At 41.3% G+C, this 24,689-nt stretch overlaps 2 protein-coding genes and 1 long non-coding RNA gene across 9 annotated transcripts in view; 1 reads left to right on the top strand and 2 right to left on the bottom strand.

Annotated features, from left to right (window-relative positions):
- Window positions 1-10,244, bottom strand: part of LOC105471395 (transmembrane protein 209) — a 43,276-nt gene extending 33,032 nt beyond the window's left edge. Inside the window, exons 1-5 of one of the 7 annotated variants that reach the window (XM_011723865.2) lie at window positions 10,227-10,244; window positions 6,432-6,568; window positions 6,250-6,308; window positions 4,894-5,025; window positions 4,211-4,452 (exon numbers count right to left, since the gene is read on the bottom strand). In XM_011723865.2, coding sequence (XP_011722167.1) covers window positions 4,211-4,452; window positions 4,894-5,025; window positions 6,250-6,308; window positions 6,432-6,568; window positions 10,227-10,235 — 579 coding nt within the window. In that variant the 5' untranslated portion in view covers window positions 10,236-10,244. Of the gene's footprint in view, window positions 1-4,210; window positions 4,453-4,893; window positions 5,026-6,249; window positions 6,309-6,431; window positions 6,569-7,431; window positions 7,451-7,540; window positions 7,560-7,672; window positions 7,692-7,833; window positions 7,929-9,499; window positions 9,518-10,166; window positions 10,185-10,226 lie in introns of those variants that run through there. The other 6 variants (XM_071094508.1, XM_011723864.3, XM_011723866.2 and 3 more) reach the window with 6 other exon arrangements.
- On the bottom strand, window positions 9,160-10,156 carry LOC139362735 (uncharacterized). Its single transcript, XR_011621982.1, has 3 exons — window positions 9,962-10,156; window positions 9,372-9,447; window positions 9,160-9,287 (listed from the first exon to the last, which is right to left on the bottom strand). It is a non-coding gene; the product is annotated as an uncharacterized lncRNA (long non-coding RNA).
- Window positions 10,245-10,371: 127 nt separating the features above from the next.
- LOC105471396 (serine rich single-pass membrane protein 1) lies at window positions 10,372-19,683 on the top strand. The gene is made up of 3 exons (XM_011723869.3): window positions 10,372-10,612; window positions 16,060-16,114; window positions 18,836-19,683. The coding sequence occupies exons 1-3, from the start codon at window positions 10,430-10,432 to the stop codon at window positions 19,330-19,332; spliced, it is 735 nt and encodes a 244-aa protein (XP_011722171.1). The 5' UTR covers window positions 10,372-10,429; the 3' UTR covers window positions 19,333-19,683.
- Window positions 19,684-24,689: the final 5,006 nt, after the last annotated feature.

Genomic DNA, 24,689 nt, shown 5'->3' with positions numbered 1-24,689 from the left:
TGTTAAGAGTGTTTTCAGCTTAAAAGATGAGTAACAACACAGAGACATGAAACGTTATGGTAATAGCTATTCTCTGCTCTTACCATAAAATGTAAAAATACTCATTTTGGTTTAAACTTCTCTGTATCCTTTTCTAAATCTTCCATTTCAATTTCTCCTTAAGTCTATGTCTTATTTGCCCTGCTGATTTGACAGATTTGTCTATTTTATGCGATTTCCCATGCACACAGAAAAAAGCTCTTAGATAATAATTCATTAACATTTGCTTTTATCATTTTAAAAATAGCTTTATTGAGATATAAATTCACATACCGCACAATTCACTCATGTAAAGTGCACAACTCAATGCGTTTTAGTATATTCACAGGATTATACAGCCATCACAATCAATTTCAGAACATTCTTTTCCTTCCTCCCACTAAAAAAGAACTAATCAGATATCAATCTCCTTTTCTCTTTCCTTTCCACCCCAACTTTAGATAACCACTAATCTTCCTGTCTTTATAGATTTGCCCACTCTGAACATTTCATATAACTATAATCATACAATATGTGGTCTTTTGTGACTGGCTTCTTTCATTAGCATAGTGTTTTCAGGAATCATCCACGTTGTACCATATATCTATCATTTTTTCTGTATCCTCCTTGTTATAATTTTATAATTTTGACCTGAATTCTTAGTACATCTATTTTTATTTTTTAAAACAAAAATGGGCACGGCGAGGTGGCTCATGCCTGTAATCCCAGCACTTTGGGAGGCCGAAGTGGGTGGATCACTCGAGGTCAAGAGTTGGAGATCAGCCTGGCCAACACGGTGAAACCCCATCTCTACTGAAAATAAAAAAATTAGCTGGGCATGCTGGCGGGTGCCTGTAATCACAGCTACTCAGGAGGCTAAGGCAGGAGAACCGCTTGAACCCAGAGGTGGAGGCTGCAGTGAGCTGAGGTCGCACCACTGCACTCCAGCCTGGGCGATAAGAGTAAAACTCTGTCTCAAAAAAACCCCCCCAAAAAACAAAAATAAAAACATTTAAGGTTAAGAATTTACCACTGCATATAGCTTTTACTATATCCATAAATTCTGATACTGAAGCATTCTTGTTTTCCTAATTTTAATTTAACCTAATAATTTGGTGAGTATTTTAAAATATTTTAGTGGTATTTTTCAAACCTTTATTTTTAATTTCTAGTTTTCTTTTTGTTTTGGTCAGAAAATACAACATGTTCAATTCCATGACCATCTCAAATAGAATGGCACAATATTCAATAGTGTTCTTATGGAGGTTCTTATTAAATTTTATTGCTCCCATCTTTTGTGTCCTTATTTGTTGCCTACTTTATCAGACATTGATAATGCTAAAGTCTTCCAATACAATTGTGTGTATTGATTTCATTTTTCTAAAGGTTTTTGCTTTACATTTTATGATGCTGTATTATTCAATATACAGGGATTGTAACTATTTCATCTTATGTATTATTTCTTCCATCAACTTAAAATGACCTTTTGTCTCATATAATTCTTACTCCTCTGAAGTTATACATTGTTAATACTACCACCTTATTTTTATGTCTTCCTGATATGCCTTTGTCACCTTTACTTTCTTTTTTTTTTTTTTTTTTTTGAGACAGAGTCTCGCTCTGTCGCCCAGGTTGGAGTGCAGTGGCACGATCTCGGCTCACTGCAAGCTCTGCTTCCAGGGTTCACGCCATTCTCCTGCCTCAGCCGCCCAAGTAGCTCGGACTACGAGTGACCACCACCATGCCCGGCTAAGTTTTTGTATTTTGTTTAGTAGAGACGGGGTTTCACCGTGTTAGCCAGGATGGTCTCGATCTCCTGACCTTGTGATCTGCCCGCCTCAGCCTCCCAAACTGCTGGGATTACAGGCGTGAGCCACCGCGCCCGGCCGTCACCTTTACTTTCTTTTGATATTTTCCTGATACATCTTTTAAGATTTAAAAAAAGAAAGATTACTAAGGTTAAAAAAAACTCATTTCATTATTTTTCCCCTCAAATTTGTAAATATAAAGATATACAAGGCAAAAGAAATGACTGGAAAAGAGTAGGTACAAAGGGAGAGTTAATGTCAGAAAAAAATTATTTCTTTAAAAATAAAAATTATACTTGATATTTTGGTGTTGTCACTTCTTTTGTACAAACAGAACATAAGCTTGATTTATCTGTTTTTGAAGCAAAAATGCAATAGTATTTGACATTTTTTGTTCTAACAGTCCACAATGAAACTGCTACACACAACACTAAAAACACAGCAAGTGAACAGAATCACCCAGAAGACTCTAATATGCAAAATCACATGTAATACAAAGGAGGCTCCAAGTCAATTAAAGGTAAAAATAATTTATGATATTGGGACAACTAGTTATCAATTTTAGCATAAAATAAAAATGAGTAAAATTATCATCTTATACTATAGTGGGGGGAAATCAATTCTGAAAGTGAGAAAATTTCTAAACTTAAAAACAGAGCAAACCACAAGGAAATAAACAGATAAGACTATTAAACATTTAAAGTTTCTGTATATACATATATTTTATACTCTATAATTAAATAGCAACCCAAGAAAAAATATCAGATTATACAGACCCAAAAGACAAGTGAGTAAAGAACGAGAACTTCCTGATTTAGCTACGTGGCTTTGAAAGAAATCTTTGTTAAAAGTTACAATAGATTATTGTCATGTTTCTTTTCTTTTCTTTTTTTTTGAGACGGAGTCTTGCTCTGTTGCCCAGGCTGGAGTGCAGTGGCCCAGTCTTGGCTCACTGCAAGCTCCGCCTCCTGGGTTCAGGCCATTCTCCTGCCTCAGCCTCCCGAGTAGCTGGGACTACAGGCGCCCGCCACCTCGCCCGGCTAGTTTTTTGTATTTTTTTAGTAGAGACGGGGTTTCACTGTGTTAGCCAGGATGGTCTCGATCTCCTGACCTCGTGATCCGCCCGTCTCGGCCTCCCAAAGTGCTGGGATTACAGGCTTGAGCCACCGCGCCCGGCCGTGAAAAATTATTTTTAAAAGTCGCATTTACCTATGAGTTATGAATTTTCACTACATATATACTTTTTCATAAAAATTTAACTTGTACAAAATTTTCAAAATTCTATTACCTGCCAAAATTAATTTTAATATCAGATAACCAGTAGTATGGAATTTCGTTACAAATAAATACGTAAATGGATAAGGGCAGACAGTGTGTCGGTTTCATCTCCAGAGACTCCTCTTTTTTTTTTTTTTTTTTTTTGAGACGGAGTCTCACGCTGTTGCCCAGGCTGGAGTGCAGTGGCGCGATCTCGGCTCACTGCAAGCTCCGCCTCCCGGGTTCCCGCCATTCTCCTGCCTCAGCCTCCTGAGTAGCTGGGACTACAGGCGCCCGCCACCGCGCCCGGCTAATTTTTTGTATTTTTAGTAGAGACGGGGTTTCACTGTGGTCTCGATCTCCTGACCTTGTGATCCGCCCGCCTCGGCCTCCCAAAGTGCTGGGATTACAGGCTTGAGCCACCGCGCCCGGCGAGACTCCTCTTTTAACTAGCAGCTATAGAGATGTCAGTCCAACACAGTAGCGACAGCATCTGAAATGACTACTCTTCTTTCAATGCCCCTCTTATATTAATAGTTTTATGCTTCAGGAAGGAGTCATAATTTCAATTTGTCAATCCAGTTTCTATTAATCCTAAAAATTGGAACAAAATTTCACATTACTGTGGGAGTGGGAATGAAGGTTCCCACTATTCCATGGAAAGTGTCCATACTCAAGATTAATTTGTACTCATTGGGAAAAAAAAAACCAACTATGTGACAATCCCAGTTTCTAGCTTAGAAGACACTCCAACATGGTAAAACACACTAAAACTCTAAAAGGATATACAAAGGCCTCACATGAAGAAGGAAAGAGGGAAAACATGAGTAAAAGCAACCAAAGTAAAAAATCATGGTTTCAACTTGTTTCAAAGACTTCTGAAAGATCGTAGATGGTGAACCTAAGTTTGTTATCTCTGCAAATGCTCATTTTTTCTGTTTAAGACGTTGTGTTTGAGATACTGTGTTTTTTTTAAAACCAGATATTCTTGGTTTTTAAATGGGTGTTCTGGGCAAGTCAAGTCTCAGTTTGCTCATTGATAAAATAAGTTTTGACTCATTAGGTGATTTTTAGTATACCTCCCAATTCTAAAATAATGTGACTAGACAAGAGAAGAGAGTCATTACCTTATTATAACCACTGACAGGTGAGTAGGTCACTCCAGGGCTGTAAGAACCACTGCCACCTGAGGACAGACCTTGCAGCTGAGGACTGTAACCAGTCATACAGCTGGTGGTGAACTTGGGACTGGTACTGGGTGAACGAGATGGGCTATAACTCAACACACTCTGACCCTGAATTGAAGGGGAAGGTGGAGCGGGAGGGATTTGGGTTGCTGCCAGATCATGTGGAGGAGTAGTCTGTACAACTAGAAGGAAAAAAAAAAGCAACATATGTGTATGTACATACAAATAAAATTATATGAAAATATATTTAAGCAACTAAGTCTTTTTCTTCAGGGAAAAAAGTTAACAGAGTTACTTGGTTGTTAAATCACAGAATGTATTATTACCAAAGGACACAAATTAGGTGTTTATCATTTCCAGAGTGCAAAATCAGAAACTGGTTTCAACTCAGCAAGTCAGTCATTTAATTTTAATTGCACCTGAACAATGGAACAAACTTGCATGAAATAGTGGACTGTATACAAGAAGGAATGATAATCATTGGTCATAAGACAATTTATTGTATCCTGCTTAAGACAGCTGATGTCCCTTCCAGCTCTGAGTCTACGAAATGGGAAAATTAAATTGAGAAAGATTTATTGTCAACCTTTTCCCCACCTTTGCAAGAGATGTAAAACACTCACCAGCGGTTTTCAACCCTAAAAGCGTTTGCTGTCCAGGACTAACAACCAGACTTGTTGGTGCCACAGTATATTTGAAATATCTCCAAAAATCAAATAAGGCATTAAGGCTGAAGAGAGATGCAAGAGCAAGCTCTGGAAGAGAACAATTTTTTTTTTTTTAATAAAAGGGGGGTGAGGAGGGCATTTATTGGAGAACACAAAAACCTTCTATACTTAGCGAACTAACTAAAATTACCTTCTTATTCTTACCTTCTTATTCCTCATAAAAACTGTAATTTAATGAATGTCTATTATCTGTAGGGCAGCTGGGCATGGTGGCTCACGTCCACAATCTCAGCACTTTGGGAGGCTGAGGCAAGTGGATCACCTAAGGTCAGGAGTTCGAGACCAGCCTGGCCAACACAGTGAAACCCCATCTCTACTAAAAATATAAAAATTAGCCAGGTGTGGTGGCGCACACCTGTGGTCTCAGCTACTTGGGAGGTTGAGGCAGGATAACTGCTTGAACCTGGGAGGTGGAGGTTGCAGTGAGCTGAGATCCTGCCACTATACTCCAGCCTGGGTGATGGAGCGAGACTCCTTCTCAATAAATAAATAAATAAATAAATAAGTGTAGGTCATTTACTAGTGAGTTTCAAAATTTCAAAATAACACTAATCCTAGCAACCCTGTACAGTAAATATTTTCACCTTCATTTTAAATATAAACCAACACTCATTCAGAAGCCAAGTGACTCTTACAAGAGTATAGAGTGAGTTAGTGAAGCCATGATTCTAACTGAGGTCTGCTGATCGCAAATCCCTTGCTCTCCCAACATGGCACACTATCTCCCTGTAAAAGACTTTAGATTAATGTGTATAGACTATGAAATTTATTTTAACATCCATAAAGACTCTTTATACCCAAGGACTATGGAAGAGCAGACAAGAAGAGAGGAAAGAATGTGAAAACTGAGGAAGGCATCAATGGAGCAGAAATCTGGGCTGGTCTTGAAAGGTAAAAAGGTAGAGACGCAGAAAGGGCATTTCAGGAGAGTAACAAAAACAAATCTCACTAACCTCTAAACTTATTTTTCTTCACAGAACTCATAATTAACTGAAGTGTTGTTTATTAATTTGATTGTCTAAGAGAATGTTCCTTTCATAATAGCAGGGTTTTACCTTGCTCCCTTTCTGCTGTATTCCCAGTTTTTACAACCCAGCAGGCAGGCAAATACTTGTTGAATAAGGAAATGTATACTAAGCTGAATTAAACCTAAAGGCAGTTTTTCATTGGTAAATGTATACTAAGCTGAATTAAACCTGAAAGTAGTTTTTCATTGGTAAATGTAAGTTACAGTGAAAATTAATTACTTACCAATATACCAGAGGGGCCAGTATGTCACATTGTAATATGAACTAATCAATTTTCCAGTCCTGAAAAAAAATTAGAAAGGCTTTCCAATGATCTTAAAAACACCAAAAATCAAAAACACAAAAATCTGTGGAACCAGTCACCAGCTTCTTAAATTTTCACTTTTTTTGGGCTGCTTCACTTACATTTCAGTATATATCATTCCAGCCATAGATACATTTAGGAGTCCCCAGGCTAAGACCACTTTTCTAGCCTCTGTTTCTTTTCTCATCTTGATGGTTCTGTCAATAAGGGAAGCACTAGGGTGTCCCTCCCCCTGCATCTATGAAAAAAACAAAAAGCACAGGAATTAACCAAAAGAAACTATTGCTCCATTTAAAAACCAAATTTTGCATCCCTTACAAAGGTAACTGAAACTACATATACCTTCTCTCATCTTTAAAATGTTTTACCAAAACTTTTTCCATTTTAGTATCAGTATATAGAAAGGGAACCCAAAATTATACATAACTTCATTGGCATCACAGTGTAATCAACAGAGAAGTGGCTGGCTATGTATTTATTTATTTATTTAGAGACGGAGTCTTGCTGTCTCCCAGGCTAGAGTGCAGTGGTGTGATCTCGGCTCACTGCAACCTCCACCTCCCAGGTTCAAGCACTTCTCCTGCCTCGGACTCCCCAGTAGCTTGGATTACAGGCGCCCACCATCGTGCCCGGCTGAGTTTTGTATTTTTAGTAGAGATGGGGTTTCGACATCTTGGCCAGGCTGGTCTCGAACTCCTGACCTTGAGATCCATCCGCCTCAGCCTCCCAAAGTGTTGGGATTGCAGGCGTGAGCCACCGCGCCCAGCCGTGGCTGGTTATTTAAGAAGAACTTAATACTTCCAATATATAAAAATGTCTTATTTTGTAATTTAAGGATTGATGATTATGTCTGGAAATACTTTGTATTTTGTCTTTGGGGTATGTTACAAGGACCAGGCAGAAGGCTAATTTCAGAAACTCAAAATATCAAGTTTGGGAGGCTATATTCCATATCTCCTGTAAGTCATAAGGACTCTTCTACATCCTCATGCAGACGCCATTACTATCTAAACAACTCTGCATTTGGACGGCTGTACGCCAGGGCTCTCCCTTTTGTGTGTGGATAAAGGATAAGGATTTAAGTTTCAGAAGAGCACGTACTCATGATGGGGTAGTGAGGGGAGTAAGAGGGAGAGAGGGGAAAACGTGCATTGTTTTGGTCCACATTTGGGATTTATAATTCCTTTCTTCAGCTAGGCTCAACTCTTACAGACAGTGCAAAATTTGTTCCAGCGACAAGGAGTTGTATCCCACAGGGCATAGAGCAACAGCCTTCGCACCACTCAGCCCCCGCGTCCCTTTCCCAGTCCAGAGCTTCCCTCCCCGGCTCCTCGGCACGAACTTCAGCGACTCTACTGCTTCTTTCTTCCCTTCCCCTAGAGAGGCGGGACGCCTAGTCACATCCCCCCTCGGCTAAACCCCGAACAGATCAGCAGGCGCGGAACTCCCACAACCCGCGTGGATTCCAAAACAGGAAGCACAAACATGACCCCGAAAACGCACCATGTCCTCTGGCCGGAAAACGCAGACTCCCGCCACTCTCTCTGGGCATGCGCGAAGCCAAGGGCAAGAGGGAGGCGACCGGCAGGCGGCTCTAAAGTTACCGGAAGAACTGGGCAGTCTCTTCTCGCGAGAAAGGGAGGGGTCGCAGGCCCTGGCGCTCGGAGCGTTACCAGGGAAACAGGTCTTGGTTTTGTGGCTCCCACTCAGCTGCGGGTGAAAGCTAAGCAGCAAAATTCAGAGAACCCGCAGTAAAAATAATTATAACGAGCCGAATTTTGTATCTATTAATATAATTTTAGCTTCCGTAGGGCATTTATAGACTCACATGTGTAAACTGATCAAGTAGGGTGGCTCACCGTAGGATAGAGTGGCATGATAAAGTGGCCAGACACCATCAGTAACAAAGCATTTCTTTCTTTCCCCTATGCTAAAACATCTGTGTCAAGAGTTCTGACCCCATGTAAAGTCTTTTTTTGTTTGTTTGTTTGAGATGGGTTTTTGCCACGTTGGCCAGTCTGGCCTCTTATCTCCTAACCTCAAGGGATCCTCCTGCCTCAGCCTCCCAAACGCCTGCTGGCCTCCCACCGCCTTTTGGGATTACAGGCATAAGCCACGGCGCCAGCCTGAATTCTTAAATAATCTGTTTAGTAGGGTGCAGCAGTAACAAGCACACCCAAAATTTGTTTTATTGAAGTTGCTGGTGGTTTTGAGATTAAAAATAATAACAACACGTTTTCCTATGTATTTTCTGGAAGAGCTTCTCATCCTGAGGAAAAGGTTGGGCTTTGTTTCATTTAGCACAAGTGTGCCGCTGAGCGAGGTGCAGGGATATAGAAAATAAGAGCCCCCTGGTTACTACCCAGAGGAGCTCAACCCCAGCGGAGGCCCAAAGATGCATTTCGAAGGCAGGTGAGGTGGTGCAGTGCGCCCCAAGGAGGCCCGTACAGCCCAGCCCCAGCTCTCGCCAGCCTCCTGGAGGAGATGACGCGTTCGAGAGTCAACAGCCAGAATCCCAGGACCTGGGGATTTGTTCTGAAGTGTGCCTCTAATAAAAACATTAAACCATGTCACAATAAGCTACTGGATTATTACATCATGCATGCCCAATGGCCAAAGTTTTTCCTAAAATGATCGTAAGGTTAATACCGCGTGGTATTGTATATTAATGAAAATCGGCAGGTACCCTGTGCTCTTAAAGAGCTAACTTTTTTTAGTTAAGTTTTATCATTTTTAGATTGCTTTAGCAGCAATGTTGTTTTGCTCTAGTTTTAGATTTAGAGATGAACTAACTTGAAAATTGTTCAAAGTGAAGGGGCTCAAGGTACAGTCAAAATTAGAATACCAACCGGGCGCGGTGGCTCACGCCTGTAATCCAAACACTTTGGGAGGCCAAGGCGGGTGGATCACGAGGTTAGGAGATGGAGACCAGCCTGGCTAACACGCTGAATCCCCGCCTGTACTAAAAATACAAAAAATTAGTCGGGCGTGGTGGCACGCGCCTGTAATCCCTACTCTGGAGGCTGAGGCAGGAGAATTACTTGAGCCTGGGAAGCCGAGGTTGCGGTGAGCCGAGATGGTGCCACTGCATTCCAGTCTGGCCGACAGAGTGAGACCCTGTTAAAAAATAATAATAATAATAATAATAATTAGAATACCAGGTTCCCACCTGCTCCCTATGTGACTTTCCTAAGAAGAAATTGTATGCATTTGACATAGTTCATAGTAGCTCATAACGGGCACATCTGTGTTTTTCCCTCTTCATGTAATCTATAAACTGTTGTGTGCATTTATTCAAGGCTTAAAAAAGAACACTACTGACCAAATGACAGTGAGTATTATGTATTAGGGCTGCCATAACGAAACATCACAGACAGGTGGCTTAAACAACAGAAATTATTTTTTAAATAATATTTTTTAAATTATTATTTTTTCATAATTTTGGAGGCTGGAAGTCTAAGATCAAATTGTCAGCAGGGTTGGTTTCTCCTGAGGCAGATCTCCTTGCAGACGGCCACCTTGTATTGTGACCTTGATTTCTGTGCTCGTGAATCCTTGCTGTCTTCTTATAAGGATACCAGTTGTGTTGGATTAGGGCCCTACCCTTATGGCCTCATTTAACTTTAATTACCTCCTTAAAGGCCTCGTCTCCAAATAGAGTCACACTGGAGGTGAGGGCTTCAACGTATGAATTTTAGGGAACACAGTTCAATCAGTAATACATTAGAACTGTCTACGATAATTTGCAATGGCATGATACATATAAAAGAATCTGAATTAAAATGAGTGGATACAATAAACACTTAGATGTAAAGATAGGAAAATATAGTATATACCAGTTTTAGGGAAAAAAAATTAAGGCAGAATGCACCATATTGAGGTATGGGGGAAAATACCGTAAACATTCACAGAAGTAATTTGAATAAGCCTTCCACAAACTTAGAAATCCAAGAAGCATTTGTCAGTTCCTAGAACAGTTGCTTATTATATGTCATAATAAGTTGCCAAGGAAATTGTCATACATCATAGAGGGAGTGAAGTAGTTCCCAGTCATCTTTATCCCTTTGAGCGTGGTTTATTTTTTGAGCAAGGAGCCATCATGGGAGACCTTTTTTCCTTATTTTGGGAGGTAGATCCTCCCCCCATACCTTTAAATTGTGCCATTCCAAATCAGGATTATGAATGCCGGAAGGATGACTCTTGTGGGACCATAGGGAACTTCCTGCTTTGGTATTTTGTCATTGTATTTGTCCTGATGTTCTTCTCTAGGGCTTCTGTCTGGGTAGGATATCTTTTTTTTTTTCATTTTAAATAATATGTTTACTGTATACTAGGAAAATTTCCATAAAATACATTTACTATACTTTGATGAAACTACTTTTAAAAGTTGTTTAGTTTTAAAAAGAATGCAATCTTATTCTGCAGAATCCGGGAATATGGAAAAGGATGAAGAGGAAAATATAAAGCTACAGTTATCCTCTTTCCCAGAGATAACCACTGTTAACATTTTGGAGTATGTTCTTCCAGTTTGTTTTTTTCTTCTCTCTCTATCCCAATATCTCTCTCTCCATTTCTCTGTCTTTGATCTTACATGGTTGGCATTATATTGCATATATTTTCATATCCTGCTTTTTAAGCTTAATAATATATCGGAAATACTTCTCTAAATTATATTCACTCAGCAGCACTTTTAATGACTGCATAATTTTCTGTCTTTTGATTGCACCAAAAAATTCTGCAAGTTTGAAACATTCAGATTGTTTACAGTTTATCCATATGCTATGTAATGCTGGCATAAACCTCCCTGCTGGTTAATGACTTCCAAATCCCTTTTCTAGCCATGTGATTCTAATCAAAGATACAAAAGTTGTCATATTGATAGGATACATGCTGTAGGATTTTGGGGTTTTTAGAATGAGGCAATACACTTTCTGCATAGAATAAGATGCAGAGCTAGACTAAACAGAACTAAAGTCACCACTAAAATGCCATCGTCTTAAGAATGAGATATCCTACTTTATCAGGAATGTGATGCTTCCAACATATTATGAGTAACCAAGCTCTTTTTTTTTTTTTTTCTTGAGATGGAGTCTCGCTGTATCACCCAGGCTGGAGTGAAGTGGTGCAATCTTGGCTCACTACAACCTCTGCCTCCCGGATTCAAGTGATTCTCCTGCCTCAGCCTCCCTAGTAGCTGGGACCACAGGTGCAAGCCACCACGCCCTGCTTATTTTTGTATTTTTAGTACAGATGGGGTTTCACTATGTTGGCCAGGCTGGTCTCAAACTCCTGACCTCAAGTGATCTGCCCGCTTTGGCCTCCCAAAGTGCTGGGATTACAGGCATGAGCCATCACGCCCAGCGGTAACCTAGCTCTTATAATTTGCTGACATGATATCCTTGCTGGTCATTAATACCAGGCTGATGATTAAGAAAACCACCATCAAGTAGCATTATAGCCAGAGCCCTGTGCTGGCAGTGGTCAGTAAGACTTAGTGCTCTATGAGCTCTGGATGGGGTGGAGAAGGTTTGTTATGTCCATGCCAGCTGGATTCTATTCTAATAATCAAAGACTTTTTGATAACCACCACCTCCTGGTGAAGAAGAGCTTTCATCTAAAGTCTAAATGCTTCTTAAGGTAAATACTTTGCCAAAAGGAGATTTAGAATAGTGATAACTTATATGTGTCTTAGACTCCCTAGCTAAGTATATTGAATTTGTCTGGCCTGGCAAGCAAAGCTACTTTAGAAAATTAACAAAAAAATTGAAATTGATCACTGGCAATTTCATCATGAATTAAGAGGTCTAAGCTATTTTTTTTTTTTTTTTTTCTTTTTGAGATGGAGTCTCGCCCTGTCGCCCAGGCTGGAGTGCAATGGCACGATCTCGGCTCACTGCAACCTGTGCCTCCTGGGTTCAGGCGATTCTCCTGCCTCAGCCTCCTGAGTATCTGGAATTACAGGCGTGCGCCTCCACGCCCAGCTAATTTTTGTATTTTTAGTAGAGATGGAGTTTCACCATGTTGGCCAGGCTGGTCTCAAACTCCTGACCTCGTGATCCACCCGCCTCAGCCTCCCAAAGTGCTGGGATTACAGGTGTGAGCCACTGCGCCTGGCCCAGTCTAAGCTATTTTTCTGCTCCCTTGCTTGCATCAGCTCTTGGGAGTCATACAGCCTTGAGCTTCCAGGACCTCAAGAGAGCATGTGGTCCAGCCTCCTGTTTGTAGGCAAGTAAGTTATCATTATCCCTCCCCCACCCGTTTTTTATTGATAAGGCCCAAGGAAATTAAGTGACTTGTCCAATGTCACAAAAGTGTTAGTGACAGAAGAGGAATATACCCAGATTTCCTGTCAAATTATTTGTTTGCATCAAAGCATAGTCTGAAATGTCCACTTAGATCTACTCAGTCCTGATTAAAACCTTAATTATGTTAGAGGTTTCGTCTTTCACTTTTTACCCTTGTGGCGGCTACAATTGGCTGGGCTGCTTCTTCTGAAGGCTCCCAGATTTGAAATCTGAGAACCATATGAGAGCTAGTAAAGGAGGATGGAATTTTTCCTTCACTTTGAACTTCTTCATTTTCTCTGCTAAACTTTGAGACTTTATTTACAAACCTTGAGGTAATGGTAAAAGCACGATGGAAATGTGGTAATTATCCTCCAACACAAAGCACACTGATTTCCTCTGAATTTGCCACTTTTTAAAGCGGCATTCACCCTTTTGCTTTCAGACTATAAATACTATATTTAGTTTATATTTTTATTTTATGTTTATTCAGATTGCTAGTGCAGTATTTTTCTGGACAATAGCAATCTATACTCCTTATTTTGCTTATGTGGGAACTGAGCTTAAGAGGTGTTAAGTGGCTTGGAAAAATCAGAGTTGTTAGTGGCAGAAAGAGAGCCACGGCCCACATTTTCTACTCTGCCCCTCAGGGCAGGCACTCCTGCTGTTTTCACTCACTGAGTCACACACAAAGACAGTTAATAAAATGCTTTTCATAACCACAGTTCATATGATCCCACCTAGTTCAATGCAAAATCTTTCTTTTGATTTTGTGGTTATATTTTGATTTGACATCAAATGTGAGAGCTTTCTGTGGAAATGATATAAGCCTAATAAGTGTTTTTAAACACCTTCTCCCGTCTATTACAAAAGTACACATTATATAGAAAATGTGGAAATTATAGGGCAGAAGACAAAACAAAATAATCACTCCAGGTTATGTAGAAATAACCAACTACTGTTAACTTTTAGGTTTATAAGCTTCCAATTCTTTTGGTTTTTTTTCCTTTTCTATAACCTAATCTAAGTGATACATATTAAATTTAAAATATTTAAGCCCCCTTCCAAAAGCATTTTTTAGAAAGTGGTATCTTTTTTTTTTTTTTTTTTTGAGACGGAGTCTCGCTCTGTCACCCAGGCTGGAGTTCTGTGGCGCGATCTTGGCTCACTGCAAGCTCCACCTCTCAGGTTCATGCCATTCTCCTGCCTCAGCCTCCCGGGTAGCTGGGACTACAGGCGCCCGCCACCACGCCTGGCTAATTTTTTTGTATTTTTAGTAGAGACAGAGTTTCACTGTGTTAGCCAAGATGTTCTCGATTTCCTGACCTTGTGATCCGCCTGCCTCGGCCTCCCAAAGTGCTGAGATTACAGGCGTGAGCCAACATGCCTGGCCAGAAAGTGGTATCTTAAAAGAGAACTCCACTTTCAAGATTTTTGGAGAATGATTGCTGTAACCCAGAAAACAAAAAGGCACCTCATTAAAGATGCTTGCCTACCATTGCAGAGTTCAGATATTAAGAAAAGAATGAGCCGAGGGTCTTACTTAGATTGCAGTTACAAATACCCAACTATGGCACTTTTCATCCCAAAGAAACTGGACTTCCACATAAATTCATTTTTTTCCTAATTGTAGACAATTTGAAAAAATTGGGAGAGAAAAAGTCCATTTCAACACTTAAAGCCAACCATAGCTATCATTTTATATGCTCCTTAAAGTCTTTTTTTTTCATATTTTAAGCTAATTTGTGCTCATGCTGTATATACAAATTTGCATCTTGATGTAATACCATACCCAGTATGGTAGCACACTTATTTCTCATATTATGACATACCTTTATTATAATAATTTTACAACTGTTTATTATATAATTGTACCATAATTTACTTAAACCATTGTCTACTTTTGAATTTTGTATTATCGTAATTATACTGTGATGAATGTTTCTGTGCACAAAGCTTTCTTCTGAGGGTTATTTCTTGCTGATAGATTCCCGGAGAGAGAATTATATGTCAAAGGCGTTAATGAAAATTTCTAGTTTTTGTTATTTTCTGAAAGGGTTGGTTTATATCTGTGTCTTTTGGCAAAATCACTTTCAGCATCAGAAAATGGGACACTAATCTGAAAAACGGGACAAATATATTTATGGAGTATTGGGGGGCAGAATATTTGAAATTGGAACTATTCAAAGAAATCCATTTCTTCTGGTTGCCATATTCACAAATAATTTATTATGATTACATTTTGGAGGAAACTTTCGGAGGGATTAAGGAGATATTAAGTTCGTGAATTCAGGTAAAGATCTTTGTGTATGGTAGATGTCTTCTATCTTAAAGAACTATCAATAATGTACCCTGATCAAACATCCTTTAAAAACTAAACTAATCTGGGCCGGGCACGGTGGCTCACACCTGTAATCCCAGCACTTTGGGAGGCCGAGGCAGGCGGATCACCTGAGATCAGGAGTTTGAGACCAGCCTTATCAACCTGGAGAAACCCTGTCTCTACTAAAATTACAAAATTAGCTGGGCGTGGTGGTGCATGCCTGTAATCCCAGCTACTCGGGAGGCTGAGGCAGGAGAATCCCTTGAACCTGGAAGGCGGAGATTTCAGTGAGCCGAGATCGCGCCATTGCACTCCAGCCTGGGCATACAGAGCAAGACTCCGTCTCAAAACAACAACAACAACAACAACAACAACAACAACAAACTAAACTAATCTGGGTACTATCAAAATTTTTTAAACACTATTTCAAAATTTTTAAAACCCCATCTCTGTAATGTGAATGGGTACAGGAAAGCTTTATAAGCTATAGCTCCTTATCAGTGTTATTTTCTCTCAAGTCTGTTCCATTTTGTTTGTTTCAAAACATTTTGGTACATTCTGCTATCAAAGCATAGTCTTAATGGAAGTGGAAGTAGGATCACTCTAACAGGAACTCAATACATACTGAATTAGCTTATTATTTAACTCAGTAAGTACTTGTTTAAACTGAATGTTTAAAATTAGACATTGTCAGGCCAGGCCTGGTGGCTCACGCCTGTAATCCCAGCACTTTGGGAGGCCAAGGCAGGCAGATCACTTGAGGTCAGGAGTTCGAGACGAGCCTGGCCAACATGGTGAAACCCTGTCTCTACTAAAAATACAAAAATTAGCCGGACATGGTAGTGGACACCTGTAATCCCAGCTACTTGGGAGGCCGAGGCAGGAGAATCACTTGAACCCAGAAGATAGAGGTTGTAGTGAGCTGAGATCATGCCACTGCACTCCAGTCTGGGCAACAGAGTGACTCTCCAAAAATAAATAAGTAAAATAAAATAAAATAAAATAATAAAAAAAAATAAAATCAGATATTGTCAATGGGCCTTGGCAATAGTGTTTTATAACCAGTACATATTATCAAAAAACAACTGAGATCACTCTTACTAACCTATGTTTCTGAAACAGATGTCTGAGGATAAAAAGGATGAAGGCAGTGGGACAAGTACTTCAGTAAGGAAAGGTGAGAACCAGTGCCTATTTGGTATTGGGCTATGAGGGGAAGAATATGTGTGGTGTTGCATGCCTGTAGTCCCAGCTACTCAGGAGGCTGAGGCAGGAGGATTGTTTGAGCTAAGCAGTTCAAGACCACAGCTTGAGCAACATAGTGAGACCCAGTATCAAAAAAAAAAAAAAAAAAAAAAAAAGAAAAAGAAAAAAAAGAAAGAAAGATGAAGAAAGAAATTTGTGCTGAGTGTGGAAAGCAAACAACAGAGATGAACAGCTTAGAGCATTGTCAGACTTTGCACACCAGAGAAGGCCCATTGGGATTGGGTGAATTTTTGCTTTTGGACTCCCTAGTGCAGAGGGACAGTTTAGCTGCTTAACAAGAAGCTATGAATTACTGGGAGGTGGAGCTCAAGTTCTTTTTTCACTCCTTAGCACTCACCCTTCACATTGCTTGCCCTTCCCACACCCTCATTGTTAGTGCTATTACAGGATTATGAGCTGTCTATGACATCTTTTTCAACAACCTATAAGCAGTGGTGTGCTGGTAAATGTTTAACACTGGCTCTCCAAAACTCCTGTGTGTACATATGCTTACTAAAAATGTTACTGATATAAAGGTTGCATGTCATCTCAGCACCCCCGGAGGCTGAAGTAGAACTGCTTGAGGCTAGGACTTCAAGATCAGCCTGGAGAACATAGCAAAACCCTATCTCTTAAAAAAAGAAAATTAGGGCCAGGTGCGGTGGCTCACGCCTGTAATCCCAGGACTTTGGGAGGCCGAGGCGGGCGGATTACGAGGTCAGGAGATCGAGACCATCCTGGCTAACATGGTGAAACCCCATCTCTACTAAAAATACAAAAAAATTAGCTGGGCATGGTGGCGGGCGCCTGTAGTCCCAGCTACTTGGGAGGCTGAGGCAGGAGAATGGCATGAACCTGGGAGGCAGAGCTTGCAGTGAGCCGACAGCATGCCACTGCACTCCAGCCTGGGTGGCAGAGCGAGACTCTGCCTAAAAAAAAAAAAAAAAGAAGAAAATTAGCTTGCATGGTTGTTTGCACCTGTAGGGTCAGCTACTTAGGAGGCTGAGGCAACAGAATCACTTGAGCCCAGGAGTCCGGGGCTGCCAGTGAGCCATGATCATGCCACTGCACTCCAGCCTGGGCAGCAGAGCGAGTTCCTGACTCAAAAAATTAAATAAATAAAAATTAAATAAGTAAATATATATCACACCATTTATAAATAATAAAATATACAATACTCCTTATGGCCAATTTCATATAGACAACTGATTCTCACCAAACGCTCTCCTTGATTTTTGCCAGACCCTTGCACCTTAGCCAACCATGGCTGCAATTGATGAACAAGTATAGTTTCAGTGTGAATGTCATTTTCCTCTAAGCTAAGGAGTGAGATGAAAGCGAAGCAGAAGATAGATGTATGTTGGAAGTTAACTTGGTTGTCAGTGATGTGAGTGACTTCTTTGCTGGAATGGATAATAGTTCTAAAATACTGGAAGAATATTTCCTCATTTTGCAGGGTTAGTCACAATGTAGTGGCTACAGGGATGACACTGAAATGTAATGTGCATTAGTAACATGTTCTCCATCATTTTCTTAAGCCTAGACAATCAACAAAACCATACATCAAGCCCTGATGTTTAGTGTTTGCTGATTTTCATGGTATAAATACTCCCACCAAAGCTGATTTTAAGCTACCCACAGCATGTCATTGAACATGGAGTTGGGAGGAGATGTGCAGTAGTGTATCCTTAACATAGAATTTCCGCCGGGCGCAGTGGTTCGCACCTGTAATCTCAGTACTTTGGGAGGCCAAGGCGGGTGGATCTCCTGAGGTCAGGGGTTCCAGACCAGCCTGGCCAACATGGCAAAACCCTGTCTCTACTAAAAAAAAAAAAAAATTAGCTAGGCATGGTGGCATGTGCCTATAATCCCAGCAACTAGGGGGGCAGAGGCAGGAGGATCGCTTGAACCTGGGAGACAGAGGTTGCAGTGAGCCGAGATCGTGCCACTGCACTTCAGCCTGGGCAACAGAGCAAGACTCTGTCTCAAAAAAAAAAAAAAAAGAAAAAAGAAAACACAGCATAGAGTTTCCAACATCCAAATACAACAGACATAAAAAACCAGAAGAGCACACAGCATAATCAAATGTAGTAAGATAATTAGGAAGTGAGGGGTTTTGAGTATTTATTACTTCTATTTTTATTAATTGAATGTATTGTAAGTTGGTATAATTTAATTTTTAATAATGGCTATGTTTAACTATCTTGCAAAATTACTGAAAGTTTATCAGCTCTTCTGAGCGGGTACAAGCCAACTTCAGCACACCACTACATAAAGGAAAGATCCTTCTTAGTTCCTGCTCCCCAAATCACATTCATATACATGCTTGAATCTTTAAGAGTTCAATTTTCAAAGGAAAAAAAGGTTCTTCCCTAGAAAAGTTTAAAGATCTTTTCCTTTGATCTTATGTTTAGCATCCACAAAACTTCAAAAGTGATATGTCAAGCATCTATCTAAGCTCTCTGGCCTGCAGGAGTTGGGATATGGTACTGGCAAATGCAGTCAGCTGCCAACACTTGCAGGTGACTGGAGAAAAGCAATGGCTTGACAAATGGCCACTAAGAGTGAGCTATATGTGCACAGGCTTCTTAAGTAATAGGAATTTATAGTAACCAACAATGTTACTAACTTGATATGTTTCATTGGTTGTTAGCAAGCAAAGAGACTTCCTACAAGTGGCAAAGCAAAGACGGTGCCTGGGATCCCTCACAGACAATGAAGAAACCAAAGCAGAACCAACTTACTCCTGTAACCAACTCAGAAGTGGCTTTGGTCAATGCCTATCTTGAGCAAAGACGAGCCAGGCGCCAGTCTCAGTTCAATGAGGTGAACCAGAACCAACATGACAGTGATACTACGGAGTGTGGCAGTGAAGAATCTAACTCAGAAGCCTCCTCATGGAAGGAGAGTGAAAGTGAACACCACCCATCACCAGACAGTATTAAGAGGAGAAAAATGGCTCAGAGGCAAAGGAATCTGGGAAGTTACCAAATGAGTGAAAGGCACTGCCTCCACTGCAAAGCCATGAGAACCAATGAATGGTTGGTGCACCATTCCCAACAAAAGGCTTCAGTAACACCGCCAATGAAAGGAGACAGTCCAGAGGAAAGTTCCATATCTGACATTAACACGAAATTTAGTAAATTTTGAATTTTATCACGTTCTTCCCTCACTTGAAGCCGAATGAAAGAGATGAATAAAACATGAAAAATCACCAGAGCTCTAGGTGAGGAGACTTTTACAACAAAGTCTCTCTACCAACAAACAAAAACATACTTGGAACCCAAGAGGTAAAATCTCACACAATTCTTTGTTCAAAATAAAGGCCATCGAATGTGTTTATGGCACCATTAGAACACCGAAGATCTGTATCTGCGATGATTTTTTAATTTGAAATAGCACAAGACAGATATTTTATGCCTTGAGTGTATGTATTTTGTTTATGTCTGTAATACGAATAAGAAAGCTCTTTGAAAATATATTATTTATGTTGAGAAACCACTTAAATGTATTCAGATGTTTTGCTTATCTGACTGACTGAATGAACTAGGTGAAGTTGGTTGGAATAGAATTGCCCCATCCTGTCTAGGTTTGACCCTATAAGAACTGTATTGCCACACATGTCAGCTAGGGGCTAGTGTGGAAGAGGAGCTCAAGAGGCTGGAATAAGATGTGATTCCTGGAGTAGTTAAGTGGGGCCCCCAGGTGTGGGGAATGTAAGCAGGCTTAAGTAAATGGGTGGTCAATCTGGAGGTCATCTTCCCAGAATAGAAATGGGAAATAGGGTGGATGGCAGGACCCCAGCTGGGATAGAAAACAAGGCCCAGATCCCAGAGGAGAGGGCTGGCAAGCACAAGATGAAGCAGCAGGGACTCTTATCTTGTGGCTATAGTTCAAAGCAGGGCCTAAGTCTTGGGGGAAGCTGGGTGCAGTGGCTCATGCCTGTAATCCCAGCACCCTGAGAGGCCGGCAGGAGGATCACTTGAGCCCAGGAATTCGAGACTAGCCTGGGCAAAATGGTGTGACCTTGTCTTTATTGGGGGGGAAAAAAAAAGTCTAGGGTAAGGACTTGGGTACTATGTGTGGTTAAGACTACAGTCTAATACTAAGGACTCAGCCTTTCATGGGAGACAGGTAGGGGATGGGGACAGAGACCAGACAGCAGCGACTTTGGGCCCAGGAGTCATTCCTGATAAGAGCAGATTCCTCAACTGAATACAACAAAGATCCCTGGGAGGCAATGAGGGAGTCCCAACCACTGGGAGTAGGCCACTAGAATCCACAAAACAGGGTAACATTTCTCAGCCTATTTGTGGAGGCTTTGTTTTATTCAGATTGCCTCAGGATTAGAACAGGTCTGAAGGCACAGGAGAGAAGCAGTGAAGCTGTCCTCACAGAGTTAACAAGAATTCTAGACAGAAATATAGTTATAAATAAGCACTAATCAGGCTGCACTTTGACCTACTTCCTTGTAACCCAAAGTCACTAGATCCTGACCATTGGTATCCCCATTGTTCCTACAGATGGGATTTTTGACATTAGAATTCTAAGTGTTTTGTTTAAGAACTGCTTAAGATGTTTTTCAGGTCCTAAATTCTAAGGAAACAGCTAATGCTAACCAGTTTGAAGAACCCACAGAGGAATGGAATCAGCATGAGAATACAGTTTCATCATCTCCCTGTCCATGACTTCACACTGCACTCTTTGACCCCTCAGTGATCTCCACACTTTGGCCCACTCCATGATCCTTAAAATCCTAGCCCCCAAATCCTCAGGGAGATGGATTTGAGGTTCCTTTTCATCTCCTCATTTGGCAGGCCTATGATTAAACCTTTCTCTGCTGCAACCTGGGATCTCAGTGTATTGACTTGTTGCACACGAAACTGCCTTTGCAAAATCATGACAGTAAGAGAAATCTGACATAGCTGACTCCATCTTGCTTCTGACCTTTAAGCTGTCCTTGGCCATTCTTGGGCATAGGCCAAGCTAACTTTGGGAGGAATTTACAGTTTAACCTTGAAGCAAGGATGACAATACCCCTTCCCCAAAATAAACCACCTTTGTAAAACTAATGAAAGGCCACAAAATTAGGATTATGAGAGGTTCTTGAATTCTGAGAAGATGTAAGCATAGTTTCTGTAAACTCTTACTGCTGAGGAGTCATGTGGCCAGAGATGACAAGGTTTGTGTTATCCCCAGTTGCTCCTATAGATAACATCACCACTGTGGAACCTAAAATTGGTTTTTTGAGATGTCTTTCAGACTGACCTCACCCAGACCTGTGATGCATGACTCAATTGGTCCTGTGGCCCCACACAGAAGCAGACTGGGTGCATGAGGACCATTTTCCACACCCCTGTGATTTCATTCCCACTCAATTGGAAGCACCCATTCCCTAGACCCCTGCCCACCAATTTACCTATAAAAAGCCTAGCCCCCGAGCCTTTGTGGAGACTGATTTGAGTGATAACTCCAGTTCTTCTGCATGGCCAGCCTCATGTCAAACTCTTTACTGCAATGCCGTGGTCTTAGTGAATTGATCTTGTCTAGGCAGCAAGCAGGAAGAACCTGTTGGGTGAATGCATGCTTATCAGGCAGCAGACCGATTATGGTTACAGCAGAACAACTTCGAGATTCAGTAGTTCAAGCATCAACCTTTTCCACAAAAACTTTCCTTGCTGGCACCACCCAGATCAATAAACTGGCTCATCTGATCTTGTGGCCCCCACCAGGAACTGACTAAGCACAAGAAGACAGCTTCAACACCCTATGATTTCATATCTGACCAATCAGCACTCCCGGCTCACTGGCTTCCCTGCATCCATAAGTTGTCCTTAAAAACTCTGGCCAGGCGTGGTGGCTCATGCTTGTAATCCCAGCGCTTTGGGAGGCCAAGGTGGGCAGATCATCTGAGGTCAGGAGTTCAAGACCAGCCTGACTAACATGGTGAAATCCTGTCTCTACTAAAAAATACAAAAAATTCCGGCAGATCACGAGGTCAGGAGATCGAGACCATCCTGGCTAACATGGTGAAACCCCATCTCTACTAAAAATACAAAAAATTAGCCAGGCATGGTGGCAGGTGCCTGTAATCCTAGCTACTTGGGAGGCTGAGGCAGGAGAATGGTGTGAACCTGGGAGGCAGAGCTTGCAGTGAGCTGAGATCATGCCACTGCACTCCAGCCTGAGTGACAGAGTGAGACTTCATCTCAAAAAGAAAAAAAAAGCAAAACAAAAAATTAGCTGAGCATGAGCATGGTGGCACATGCTCATAATGCCAGCTACTCAAGAGGCTGAGGCAGGAGAATTGCTTGAACCTGGGAGGTGGAAGTTGCAGTGATCTGAGATCACGCCATTGCACTCCAGCCTGGGCAGCAGAGCAAAACTCCGTCTCAAAAAACAAAACAAAACAAACAAACAAACAACAACAACAACAACAACAACAAAAAACCTCTGATCTCCAAATGCTCAGGAATACTGATTTGAGTAATAATAATACTTCGGTCTCCTGAAAGCCAGCTCCGTGTGAATTACTCTTTCTCTATCGCAATTCCCCTGTCTTGATAAATTGGCTCTGTCTAGGCAGCAGGCAAGGTGAACCCATTGGGTAGTTACAATAATCCTAATTTTCATGGCCTTTCATTAGTTTTACAAAGAAGATTTCAGTCTCTGAGCAAGGAGAGAGTTAGTTTTAGGGAGAAACTATTATCCTTGCTTCAAAGTTAAACTATAAAATAAATTCCTACACCTAGGAGTGAGCAAGGCCAACCAGCTCATGAGGCTAGAGGCAAGATGGAGTTAGCCATGCTGGATTTTTCTCATCATTATAATCTTTGCAAAGGTGGTTTCCACCTTATGACATCAGCTTGCCTCCTCTGCAGGGATTAAGCCTGGCCAGCTTAAGACAAAAAGGGGGAAATGGAGATTTAGCTGGAAGCATTGGTGAGGATAGAAATGAACTTTGCACTGACTGTTGAGAAACAAGGGACAGTAGGAACTAAAACAGTGAGGTCAATGGCCAAGGGTTTGAGTGGAGGAGAAGGAGGAGGGGATCTGGTTTCAGACCGCGTGGGGAGTGAGAACTCTCATGTGAGTGGGCTGCCTTGCTCCATCATCCCAGGACATGGTGAACCATAGAATGAGGAGCAAAACCATGGTCAGGTGCAGATCTGGTGAGATGAGATGGTTATGAAGCTGGGACTATAGACACTAGTCAGGGCTGGATGTTGCCTTTGTGCAGAGTCTGGTGTGGGCTCTACACCAAGCTGAACACCATCAAGAAAACCAGATAGCAACTATGACTATTCCCCAGTGCCACTCCTTTATCTCATGAAGGCGTACTATCTTCCAGCACACTCTAGAAGTAGTATTTTGAAAATGACAACCCATTAGCAGATTGTGAAATCAATTTAGTGGGTCATGATTTGCATTTATTAAATAATAAACAGAAAGTTGGTTGAGTGCGGTGGCTTACGCCTATAATCCCAACACTTTGGGAGGCCAAGGTGGGCAGATTACTTGAGGCCAGGAGTTTGAGACCAACCTGGCCAACATGGTAAAAACCTGTCTCTATTAAAAATACAAAAATTAGCCGGGCATGATGGTACATGCCTGTAATCCCAGTTGCTTGGGAGGCTGAGGCAGGAGAATCGTTTAAACCTGGGAGGCAGAGGTTGCAGTGAGCTGAGATCATGCCACTGCACTCCAGCCTGGGCGACAGAGCGAGACTGTGTCTAAAAAATAAATAAATAAAAGTAATAAACAGAAAGTAACAGTGTATCACATATAACAAGGGTAAGTGTTAAATGTGTGTATGTAATGAATTGCAATGTAAAATGTATTTCTTTTTTTTTTTTTTTTTTTTTTTTGAGACGGAGTCTCGCTGTGTCTCCCAGGCTGGAGTGCAGTGGCGCGATCTCGGCTCACTGCAAGCTCCGCCCCCTGGGTTCACGCCATTCTCCCGACTCAGCCTCCCAAGTAGCTGGGACTACAGGCGCCCGCTACCACGCCCGGCTAATTTTTTTGTATTTTTAGTAGAGACGGGGTTTCACCGTGTTAGCCAGGATAGTCTCGATCTCCTGACCTCGTGATCCACCAGCCTCGGCCTCCCAAAGTGCTGGGATTACAGGCTTGAGCCACCGCGCCCGGCCGTAAAATGTATTTCTTATTATGTGTGATAAGAGAAAAAGGCTGAGCACAGTGGCTCACACCTGTAATCCCGGCATTTTAGGAAGCTGAGGCAGGAGGATCACTTGAACTCAGGAATTAGAGACCAGCCTGGGCAACAAGTAAGACCCCTCTCTATAAAAATATTTAAAAATAGAAAAACAAAACAAAACAAAACAAAAAAAGTCACTGCTCTAAAATAGTTTTCTTTGTAGATTTTCCCGTATCATCTAGCGATACCACTAAATTAGTGAAGACAATATCACTCCATGCTTTCCCAATTGTATGCTAGGAATTAGTAAATCCTCACCCACACTATAGGATGGACCAACTGTCTAGAT

This window comes from Macaca nemestrina, chromosome 4 (assembly GCF_043159975.1).
Source record: "Macaca nemestrina isolate mMacNem1 chromosome 4, mMacNem.hap1, whole genome shotgun sequence".
Classification (NCBI taxonomy): Eukaryota; Metazoa; Chordata; class Mammalia; order Primates; family Cercopithecidae; genus Macaca; species Macaca nemestrina.
This window is presented reverse-complemented; position numbering and strand designations above follow the sequence as displayed.

What these genes read in the sequence shown, in the direction of transcription:
- LOC105471396 (XM_011723869.3), top strand. Translation starts at nt 10,430, where the DNA reads ATGGGAGACCTTTTTTCCTTATTTTGGGAGGTAGATCCTCCCCCCATA. An exon ending in TCTCTAGGGCTTCTGTCTGG is followed by an intron (nt 10,613 to 16,059) that starts GTAGGATATCTT and finishes TTTCTGAAACAG; the next exon opens with ATGTCTGAGGATAAAAAGGA. An exon ending in AAGTACTTCAGTAAGGAAAG is followed by an intron (nt 16,115 to 18,835) that starts GTGAGAACCAGT and finishes ATTGGTTGTTAG; the next exon opens with CAAGCAAAGAGACTTCCTAC.